We start from the raw sequence: 11,979 nt of genomic DNA, 5'->3' as shown, positions 1-11,979 counted from the left end.
AAATATTTCATGATAAAATCAGAATATTAAAACTTAAATGGCGCCCAAGAAGAGAATTCAAACGTACCTTTGTGAAGATTTCAATAAAAATGTGATATCAATGCATATTGACCGGGTTATCCGTGACGAACGATTTGCCAACTTCTATGAATTTTCTTCAAGATTTTTTCGTGTGACGTGTGTGCTCTGAAGATGAGGCTACTGAAGAAGAGTATTTCGAAGAAGATAAGAGAGAGGGTGGGAGGATGGATGATTGAAGTAGACAAAGGGAATCAATTGAATTAAAGACATATGACTAGTTGTCTAAAAATAATGGGAGGCCACTACAAAAAAAATGTCATATAGAAGCGGTTTTTTTGAATTTTAAGAGCGGTTTTTAACCGCTCCAACACTTTTACCACCGGTTATAAAATAGCTCCTCTTATCAATGCCCTTATATCTTCTAAAAGCGATTTTTTGTCCGTTGGTACAAGTTGAAAAACCGCTCCTATTGTTCATTTTAGGTGCGGTTTGACAATGCTCGTACACCTCAAGCATATTACAACGATTTCGAAGCATTTATATAGTTGTGTATTTAGGAAGAGTTTCAAAGTGTTCTACAAGTCGTGATGTGTAAGAACGGTCTTACACCACTCCTAACTTGGATATAAGAGCGTTTTGCAACCAGTATTAATGTTAGCAATTAAAGAGCGATTTGAAACCGATTGTGCACATTGGGCATATTACAACGGTTTTGTAACGCTCCTGTAGTTGTGCATTTAGAAGCCGCTTCAAAGCATTCTAAAATCAGTGAGGTGTAAGAACGGTCATCTATTGCTCCTACACGCCATGCATTTAAGAGTGCTTAGCAAACGGTGTTGATGGTAGCAACTAAAGAGTGGTTTGAAACCAATCGTACACGTCTTGCATATCACAATAGTTTCGAAACGTTTCTGTTATTTTGCCTGTAGGATCAGTTTCAAAGTGCACTAAAAGTTGTGAGGTGTAAGAACGATTTTTAATGAAATTAATTGAAATTGTTTTAGCTGACAACTTAGAACGGTTTAAATGAGAAATTGCTCCTAAATCCAATTTAGCAATCATTTAGTCTTTTATTGTATTTTTAAAAAAAATATACATTATTTTGAAATATTTTCTCAACCAATAAAATAGATAAATAATATACATCAAATAAACAATATTAAAAAAACCTTCATATTCAATAACTAAATAAAAAAAATTAATGTTATCATTAATTAATAAAAAACTATTATCCACAAAAAATATCGTAATAATCCAATTCCTAATATAAAATAAATGAAAATATTTCAAATTCATCAATAATACTCCAAATTCTAATAAAAATAAATGAAAATGTTTCAAATTCATTAATAATACTCCAAATCTTAATAAAAACAAATAAAAATGTTTCGAATTCAATGAATAAAATAAAAAATGCTTTCCAATTCCATCTAATCACTGTCCGACTCTGACATTGATGGAGATCTTCGACTTTCATGGGCATTTTGTGAAGTATTTGTATGTTGCTGCATTATATCTGCATGATATTGTCATCTAGAAAATAAAATTAATTTAGTACTATGCATTTATACAAGTACTTTTGAATCAATTCATTAATATTCGATATGTGGCTACCTGCCCAGGTAATAATTCAGGTCCACGAGATCTTTCAGCAGTTCCAGATATCATACTTCGAAGCACTCTTTTAAAATTTTGGAGTTGATGTTCATACATCCGTCTCATCCGCTCACTTTCTTCTTAACTTTTTTTTTCCATACTTTTCATTTAACAAAACGTAAAAAAAATCTTGTCAATAAAATAAAAGGAATATCGAGAAGCTATTTTCAAAATGTTGATGCTTCATCATGAACAATAGCACCTCCTTTCTTTTTACTTTGTCGACTCAAATGTAATATTTCAATACGAGTTGGTTTTCTGCCATTTTCTTGAAACTAAACATGGAAAAAAAACACTTTTAGAAGCATATTTAATTAGAATGATAAAAAAAAATTGACAATATTTCCAAATAATAAGCATGAAAAATTTCTTACCAAAATTGACAACCTAAATCATATATATATGTTCAACAATCACTCCCTTATATCTTTTTTATATATTCCAAAAGTAAAAAATAAATAAATACATAAATGCATGATTGATTATCATCGTAGTCAACAATCAAATACTATAATACAAAGTCACATAATCCAAAATTTTCAAGAGCCAACAAATGCCAAAATGTATATTTTTAATTAAAATGCTTGAGACTTGTAGGCAGAATTCCTTACTCAGAATATTAGTGCATTTGATATCTAAAAGGACCCGAGAAAAACAAACAAAGTATTTAGACAAAAATTTATTTGTGTACCTAAATGATACGCAACAAACGAACCATGTATGAAACAAATTACAATAATTTATCAATTTCCAATTGATCAAGATTCAAGAAAACCGTAAAATCATGTAAGGAGTGTTCTACAAATTTTGGTAGTGCAAGGAAGTAACCACCTGCTGAAAAATAAATTATCTCCAAAAGCCAAAAGAAATTAAAAAGCAGTGCTAGGGAAAGAAGAAGTGAATGACGAGGGAAGAGGAGAATCTGAGAAAAAGATTGCGTTTATATTTTCATACGGCACTTTAAAACTTTAATATGATGGCAGAAGTTTTATACAGATTAACTGATTAAGGCACTTTAAAATTTTAAATGGATGTTTATCTTTTAAGATTTTTTTGATTTGAGAAACTTTGATGGAATATCTTTATCACTACAATTTTTAAAGTGTAGGAAACTTTTGGTGGAGAGATTTTTGTAATTCAATTGGTGAAATAAAAATTTTGGCGGTAAATATTACACAATCTACTGCCAAAATTTTTGCATTTGTGAAATTGAATATAGTGTTAAATAAAAAAATTTGAAGAAACCAACATCATTATCTAATCAACTGAAAAAATTGAGATTGTACCGTGAAAAATGATCTATATAATTTTCTTATTTCAATTTCAGATTTTATGAAATTTTCATATTCCAAAAAACATATATATTGAGATACCAAAAAATCAAAATTAAATCCTATATAAAGCACCTTCTAGAATATTGATTAGCAATTTAGATTTATATAACCTTAGTTCGGAAGGATTTTTATAGATTTAATTAATTATAATAAAAATTTTCCATTTCAATTATAGAATATATTATTTGTATTTTGTTATTTTGTAGATTTCAGTTATAATTTTGGACTTTCATTCTCCTTTTTAAGCGTTATATATATATATTTAATAAGGTTAAAAAAATAAAAATTTACTTGATAATATTTTAAGACCATGCTTAATTTTAAAATGAATCGGAGACTCAAGTAGTTGATATAAAAAAAAATTAAAAAAATTAATTGTTAAACGGTGTTTTGTAAATTATATATATATATATATATATATATATATATATATTATTAAAAAAATTAATTGTTAAACGGTGTTTTGTAAATTATATATATATATATATATATATATATATATATATATATATATATTACCAACAAAGCTCGTGGTATAAGCAATTATAAGAATTCTCCTAATAGTTATGAGCAATGCTACATGTACAACCAAATTTGTACATCAATTTGTACAACACAAAAAATTCAATACAAAAATTTCATTTATCAAAATCTCATGATAAATTAAATATAAAATATCACGATATAATAGCAAAATCTCACGATATATTTGTTGTAAATATCGTTGTACACGATATATTTGTACTTGTAGCATTATTCAATAGGTATATCAACGAGAGCAATTTGAGGCAGATGTTAATCAATACTAAATTCATCCAATATGCACAATCTTCTAACCAATACTTAAGAAATTATAGTAATAAAATTTTCCGCAACACCATTTCTGTAAAAACCACTATTAAAAATATTCAATATGAGCAGTTTCCATAATCTTCTTAATAGTTATATCAACACAATTAGTTTGTAGCAGCGGTTTATAAAAGGTCCAAAACTAAAATGTGTCCAACACGTATAATTTTAAAACAAATCCTAAAAGAATAGAACATTAAAAGAGGCTCATAACACCAGTTTTGTGAAACGACAATTAAAAATATTTGATACCAGCATTTTCAAGAATGCGCCTAATAGTTATATCAATAAGAGTAATGTGGAACAGTGGTTTATACAACCAATACTAAAAAGTATTCAATTGACATAATTTTCAAATCAATCATAAAATAATAGAGCAAAAAAAATGGTTCATAGCATCGATTTTGTGAAAATAGTTGCTAAGAATATTCAATACGATCGAGTAGTTTTCATAATTCTCCTAATAGTTATATCAATAAGGTCAACTTGTAGAAGGGGTTTATACTATTCTAACGCTAAAAACTATTCAATAAGTAAAATTTTCAAACCAATCCTGAAAAAATATAGTAATAAAATCGGTTCATAGAACCAGTTTTGTGAAAATCGATGTAAAAAATATACAATCTAAACAGTTCTAGAATGCTCCTAATAATTATCAACGAGAGCAGTTTGTAAAATCGGTTTATACAACCAAAGCTAAAAATTATTCTATAGGTACAATTTTCAAACCAATCCTACAAAAAATAAAGCAATAAAAGTGGTTCAATGCATCGGTTTTGTGAAAACCATTGTTAAAAATATTTGTTATGAGCAGTGTTCAGAATGTTCATAATTTTTATATCAATACGAGTAGTTTGTAGGAGCGATTCATACAACTACTACTTAAAGTATGCAATAGGTCCAATTTCTAAACCAATCCTAAACAAATAGAAAATAGATGGGGTCCATAACACCGGTTCTTCTAAAACCGTTGTTACATATTTTCAATATGAGCAGTTTTCGGAATGCTCTTAATAGTTATATCGATAAGAGCAGTTTACAAAAGCAGTTTTTACAACCAATACTAAAATTATTCAATAGGTACAATTTCCAAATCAATCCTAAAACAATGGAGCAATAAAAACGGTCCAAAAAACTGGTTCTTTGAAAATACGATGTTACATGTCTTCAATATGAGCAGTTTCCAGAATGCTCCTAATAACTTATAAATACGAGTGGTTTGTAAGAGCGGTTCATACAACCACTACTAAAAGTATTCAGTAGGTGCAATTTCTAAACCAATCCTAAAAAAATAGACAATAGAAGGGTTCACAACACCGGTTCTTTTAAAACCGTTGTTATATGTCTTCAATATGAGTAGTTTTCGGAATGCTCCTAATAATTATATCAATAAGAGCAGTTTATAGAAGCGGTTTATACAACCAATGCTAAGGCACCGTTTGGTTTGAGGTATGGTATAAGTAATATATAAATAAGTAGTATAATATAATAAAAATAAATAAGAAATGATAGTTAAAATTGTATTTGATTTGATTAATAGATTATGGTTTATTTGATTTGATTGATTAAATTTTATATAAAAATGTTAAATGATTATTTTGTCCTTTTAACAATAAATAAAATAAAAATTATATTATTTATAAGGGGTAATATAGTAATTTGAATTCAATGATTTGATTGATGTGAGATTAATAATTAATGATTTGATTGATGTAAAATAAATAGTTAATATATAGATAAATAATATGATGAGAAGAACGTGAGATGTGATGAGATGAGTTATACATATATTAGTAATACTATGAACAGAACGGTGCCTAAGGGCCTGTTTGGTACCATTACAATTAATCCTGGTATACTTTATCCTATCCAATACTCCGTTCTTCTCGTCATATTATTTATCCATCTATTAATTATTTATTTTACATCAATCAAATCATTAATCATTTATCTTATATCAATCAAATCATTGAATTTAAATTACTATATTACCCTTATAAATAATATTATTTATATTTTATTTATTTTTAAAAAGGACAAAATGGTAATTTATTATTTTTATATAAAATTCAATCAATCAAATAAAATAAATTATAATATATCAATCAAATCAAATACTATATTAACTATCACTTTTTATTTATTTTATATTACATTATATTACTTATCGAAGTACTATTTATCTTATCCTCAAACCAAACGGTACCTAAAAGTAATCAATAGGTATAATTTTCAAACCAATCCTAAAATAATAGAGCAATAAAAGCAGTCCACAGAACCGGTTCTTTGAAAACGATGTTACATGACTTCAATATGAGCAGTTTCCAGAATGCTCCTAATACTTATATCAATAGGAGCAGTTTATAGCAGCGGTTGATATAAACCGGTACTAAAACAAATGTAATGGAAGCGGTTATGAAACCACTCCTAATATTAAGATAATAGAAACGATTTAAGTAAAACCGATTTTGTTGTTTGGTTTGCAAGAGCGTTTTTTAAATTGCTCCTAAAAAACCGCTTCTAGAAACACATTTTTTTGTAGTGGGCCCGTGGATTCAATCATGGATTCATTCATTCATCAGCCTTACAATGGTGTATTCAATGTTGGAAATTTAATTAATTTTAATGACTTTAATGGATTTTGGAAATCTAGAGGTAGTCAACTTTGACTTTTGCAGACTCTGTAAAAATTTAGTGGTATCCAAATTAGATTTTTGTAGAGTTATTAAAAGTCAAGTGGTATTCAAACTTGACTTTTAAAAACTCTATGAAAATCTACTAGTATTCAAATTTTCCATAGATTTTTCAAGATTCTTGAAGATTTTTACATGTACAAAACTTAAAACACTAGGTACAACAATAAAAAATAAAAAATTCTCCCCTGTCCACCCTAAAGATTTTCGCAGACTTCTTATTCACATCTTTCTACAATATCAAGCGGCGCTTTTCTCTTCTCTACAAAAATCAACAAGGGTCTCCTTTCTTTCAAGGTATGTTTCCTCTAGAATCCTTATTTGTTTTGAATTCTCGATTGTTTATATGGGTTTAGCATATTATGATTTCACCAATTCGTGTCCCATAAATTTTTTTTCTTTTTGTTGGATTCGGCCCCTTTTTGGATCTGCCCTCTTTTTCAGTTTGTGGGTTTGATGTAACTATTGTGTTAAGATTTTTCAATTATTTAATGAGTAAACGATTCAAGCTTTGGTTTTTGATTGGGCCAAAGCTATTTTCATAACATTCATTCTGACCAATGATCATAAATCCAAGAATTTTATAGTTTAATGTTGTCACCAATGTTTTCTCATCTTTAGTTTGTGTGTTCAAATGAGCAGTGTGTATTGACATAGTTAACAGGTAAAGTTGAAGATGTGATTTTAAAGATATGATCTTTTCTAATAAAATTTTTCCTACCTTTAACTGATGTCTCTTTCTAAATTCCATATAATGGAAATTATGGTTGTTTCACTATTGAAATTTTTATGAATTCACGGCACTCATGGGTTGAAAACATAATATATGCAGTTTTGGTATCCGTGTGTTGTGCTTCTTTTTTTTGCTATGTTTTAGGCTGTGATAAATGGACCTTCTAGAGATATTGCAGATCAAGATAGTCAAAAGCATGAGTGAGAGGTTATTGGATTTGAGTAAATGTAAGAAGAGATAACGACTTGTACAATTTTTTCCCTTGAGAGGAATTATAGGGGATGATAAAATTTTTTTATACCAGCCTGCTCATTCTTTGTCACGAAGCCTAAGCGATCTTTATTTGCCAAATAGTGATCTTACGGATTGAACATGGAAAAAGCTCAGGAATTTAGCGTTTGATTGAGTAGGTAATGCTTTATAAATAATGAAAAGACATGAGATGGAGATACTTGACAAATAGGTAGGGATATTTTGCAGTAAACTTAGATGATTGCATTCTTAAAGCATGTGAAATTATATTGTTTGACACAGTAAGGTTACAATCACACAACTGTGGTGGAATACCGAATGCTAGTTGATAGAATCTGGGTTCAATTGTGTGTATATAGGAGCACTTGTATTAGTTAAATGGACCATGGTTTATGGTTATTTGGTGGTGGCTCTTGGATGATGTTTGGAACTATCTCTGTGTTATATATCTTTAGCATCCTTACTCATCTGTTTCACAGTTGTTTGCAATGTTCTTGATGTTTGAGAGTATACTAATCAAATAAACTTTGAAAAATGTGAATTGATATTATTTCTATTATTGAGATAATTATTTACTTTATATTTATTTCTAAGAAATACTCAAGTCACATTATCAATGAGAGATTCACAAGTAAAATATAATGTGTGGACCGCTGAAGAGAGCAATGAATTGCTAAAAATCATGGTTGATGCTGCCATGCGAGGATGGCGTGATAAGAATGGAGTATTTAGCAAAAAAATCGTAGAAACAAAAATACTTCCTGCTTTGAATGACAAGCTTGGGTGTGGAAAAAGTATTACACAATATCAAAGTCGTCTGAAGTGGTACAAACAAAGATACACTAGTTATTGTAAGCTTATGCGTCATAACTCTGGTTTTGGATGGGATCCCGTGACAAAAAAATTCACGGCTAATGACGAAGTATGGGATGATTATTTCAAGGTGAGAGTCTTCGAGTTTGAAAAGTAAAATTTATATTTACAATTATAATTAAACTAGCTTATACACTAATTGTAATTTTTTGCTCTTTACCAGTCTCATCCTAAACATGAATACTATCGGACAGACACTTTTGAGGATTATGAAGATTTGAGAATTGTTGTTGGGAATGGCACTGCTACTGGAAAATACTCAACTAGATCAGGAGATGACAATGATGCAAGTACAGTTGAGATAGAAGAAAATAGGAGAACTAGTTTATTAGATGATTATGTATATGATCACAATATTGGTGAATATTTTGTGCAAGGCGACAGACAAGAATCTTCATATCAGCCTGCATTTCTCGAGGACTCTGTTTCAACATTACCCTCTCATCCCATAAGTTTAGAGGTTCCACCAACAACTAAGAAACGAGATAGGACTGATTTTGAAGCAAAATCAACTACATGCAAGAGTATCAACCCAAATACTATGCACGAGTTCTCCCACAGTCTTGAGAAGGTAGTTTCTAAGATAGAATCAATAGGGAATGCAGGTGACACTTGTTGGGAAGCTATCAAGGAGGTCCCAAATTTGGATAATCGTACTCGATACAAGGTGCTTGATTTACTTAACACAAGATCAAAAAAGATGGATTTCTTAAAAATGACAATTGAAGAGCGTTTGGGATGGATAGAGTATAAAATGGAAGGATAAATATGTTTTGAAACATGATTAATGATGAGTTAAACTGTGTTAAAATTTCTATTCTTGTTTTGAATTGTTTTTCTAATTATTGATCTAGTTGCAAACTCTTGAATTTTGGTTTATTTATATAAGTTTTCATTTGTTTCTTGAATACATCTTGTTTGATATATGTGAATGGTTTTTTTCATAAATTTGTACAGTTTTTTCATTTGAATTTGTTGTTTGCTATCAGGTAGTTTATTTAAATGTCAAATATGAATGTGGATGAAGTAGAAGAACAAATGGAAGAAGAGGAATTCGAAGAAGAATTACATGAAACTATTGGGTTTTTATTGATGGAAGTTCGTTAGAACCTCTATACGTTTACTAAACATATATCTACCATGCATTGTGAATGTGTCCATCGCCCTTTAAACAGACGACCAATAACTTCAAGGGGTGACAATTATATTCATAAAATATTAAAAGAAGATCCAACAAATTTTCAAAAAATTTATAGAATGTACCCCGATGTATTTTTAAAATTGAGCAACATCCTTAGGGAGAAAACACATTTGCAAGACACAAGATACATTTGTGTTGAAGAAATGCTTGCCGTGTTTTTACTCGTGGTCGGTCATAATACTCGATACTGCTTGATTCGTAAAATATTTGATCGTTCACACTACAATACAAGTCAAAACTTCAAAAAGGTGTTGAAAGCATTAAATAGCATTGTGGCAGATATGATGGTTAAACCTGCAGTTGCAGTGCCAGAAAAAATAAGAGAGAGTACGAGATTTTATCCTTACTTCAAAGTAAGTAATGAAATTATTATTATTATTATTATTATTATTATTATTATTATTATTATTATTATTATTATTATTATTATTATTATTATTATTACTATAATAATAATAATATTTATTATTATTATTATTGTTGTTGTTGTTGTTGTAGGATTGCATTGGAGCTATTGATGGTACTCATATTCCGGCCACTGTGTTTGGTCGTGATAATAAAAGTTATCGTAATCGTCACGGGAAGATTTCTCAAAATGTTTTGGCAGCATGTAACTTTGATTTAGAATTCATATATGTGCTTAGTGTATGGGAGGGATTTGCACATGATTCAAACGTATTGACAGATGCTTTATCAAGAAATAATGGGCTGAAAGTGCCACAAGGTACTTATAAAAAAAATGTTTCTAGCTTATTTATATTTTTCAAGATTATATATTATATGTATTATTCACTTGATCCTATAAATATAGGTCGACAGGTAAATTCTTTTTAGTGGATGATGGATATCCAAATCGACGACAATTTTTGGCTCCTTTTCGTGGTGTGCGTTATCATCTCCAAGAATTCACTGGCCAAGGTCGTCACCCTGAAGATGCAAAAGAGTTGTTCAATCTTCGTCATGCTTCTCTGAGGAACGTAATAGAGAGGATCTTTGGCATATTTAAATCGCGGTTCAAAATATTCAAAACTGCTCCTCCGTTTCACTATAAAACACAGAAGGATCTTGTATTGGCATGTGCTGGATTACACAATTTTCTTCGCAGGGAGTGTCGTTCTGATGAATTTCCAGTTGAAACGGAGACTGAAGTTACACCATCTTCATCAGAACAAGTCTACGAAGATGGCAATTTTGATCAATTATTTGACACACAAGAACAACAACGGACAAATGCTAATGCATGGAGAGATGTTATATCAAATCAAATGTGGAGCGATGTTGAACATGTCAATATCAATTAGAATTTTTTTCATAAAACTTTGTCATTTTGTTAAATTGTCATATTATTATGATTTTTAAGCTAATTTTTATTTAAAGATATTATATTTTATTTTATTAAATAATATTCATTAATTAATAAATTACGTTCATTAATACGCTTTAAGTAAATATTGAAATGAGTTGTGAATTGATTAGTTATTTATTAAAATGTTAAATAAATTTTATTTACGTTAATAATAATAATAATAAAATAATTTCAATGAAGATATTATATATGTCAAATAATTCAAAGATATATTAGTTAATCACTAGACAATTATTCTACGTAATTAAAATGAAAAATTCAAAAAATGTCTACAAAAGTCATACAAGAAAAGTCTATGGAATTCGGTTTAGAAGTCTGCGAGAATCAATAGAATTCTGTTTAGAAATCTGTGAGAGTCTATAAAAGTCTATCAATTTCATAAAAGTCTATCATTAAAAAAAGTCACTGAAAGTCATTAAATCTCTAGATTGAATACACCCCTGTTAGTTTAATAATTTGAAATTATTATTATTATTATTATTTAAATGCTTAATTTTCTTCCAAAAAGAATTTTAAATTTTACAAGTGTGCTAAAAACTCTTAAAATGCCTTTAATAGGTAAAAATGAGTTTTTAATAGTATATACATATAAAATTCTTATTTTTCTATAAATTAAGTCTTAAAATAATAATTTAGAACCCTTGAAAACCTTGATAAAAATTTTGGAGGAAAATCTCTATCTCGTCCGTTTACGATCCCGTCAACGCGATCAAAATTTTACTTTTTTCAAAAGTCCATAAATTTCATAATTGCGGTTTAAATAAAATTTTAAATCATTCACAAAAATCATATAACATCAAATAAAGTCATTTAACCCATTTTTTGTTATAACTTTTTAAATTTATTGTTTTTCCTAATTATGCATGCGATTTTACGTAAGAAAATTTCGGGCGTTACAACTCTTACCCCCTTAAATTAAATTTCGTCCTAGAAATTAATTTACATACCGAATAACTCCAGGTATCGAGTCCTCATCTCAGCCTCAGTCTACCAAGTAGCTT

The 11,979-nt window shown here is 28.9% G+C and overlaps 2 protein-coding genes across 2 annotated transcripts; both read left to right on the top strand.

The window, feature by feature from the left end:
* The first annotated feature begins 8,154 nt into the window (after positions 1–8,154).
* Positions 8,155–9,177, top strand: LOC140877176 (uncharacterized protein At2g29880-like). Its single transcript, XM_073280703.1, has 2 exons — positions 8,155–8,481; positions 8,575–9,177. The coding sequence occupies exons 1-2, from the start codon at positions 8,155–8,157 to the stop codon at positions 9,175–9,177; spliced, it is 930 nt and encodes a 309-aa protein (XP_073136804.1).
* Positions 9,178–9,896: 719 nt separating this feature from the next.
* On the top strand, positions 9,897–10,913 carry LOC140877175 (uncharacterized). The gene is made up of 3 exons (XM_073280702.1): positions 9,897–9,965; positions 10,111–10,336; positions 10,762–10,913. Exons 1-3 carry the CDS (start codon positions 9,897–9,899, stop codon positions 10,911–10,913), a joined length of 447 nt encoding a protein of 148 aa, XP_073136803.1.
* The last annotated feature ends 1,066 nt before the right edge of the window (positions 10,914–11,979 follow it).

This window comes from Henckelia pumila, chromosome 2 (genome assembly GCF_033568475.1).
Source record: "Henckelia pumila isolate YLH828 chromosome 2, ASM3356847v2, whole genome shotgun sequence".
Taxonomy (NCBI): Eukaryota; Viridiplantae; Streptophyta; class Magnoliopsida; order Lamiales; family Gesneriaceae; genus Henckelia; species Henckelia pumila.
The sequence above is the reverse complement of the archived record's forward strand: the minus strand, read 5'-3'. Positions and strand labels throughout refer to the sequence as shown.

Coding starts and splice junctions, on each gene's coding strand:
- LOC140877176 (XM_073280703.1), top strand. CDS start 8,155: ATGAGAGATTCACAAGTAAAATATAATGTGTGGACCGCTGAAGAGAGC. Junction 8,482..8,574: donor TATGGGATGATTATTTCAAG/GTGAGAGTCTTC, acceptor GCTCTTTACCAG/TCTCATCCTAAACATGAATA.
- LOC140877175 (XM_073280702.1), top strand. CDS start 9,897: ATGGTTAAACCTGCAGTTGCAGTGCCAGAAAAAATAAGAGAGAGTACG. Junction 9,966..10,110: donor GATTTTATCCTTACTTCAAA/GTAAGTAATGAA, acceptor TTGTTGTTGTAG/GATTGCATTGGAGCTATTGA. Junction 10,337..10,761: donor TGGGCTGAAAGTGCCACAAG/GTACTTATAAAA, acceptor CGGAGACTGAAG/TTACACCATCTTCATCAGAA.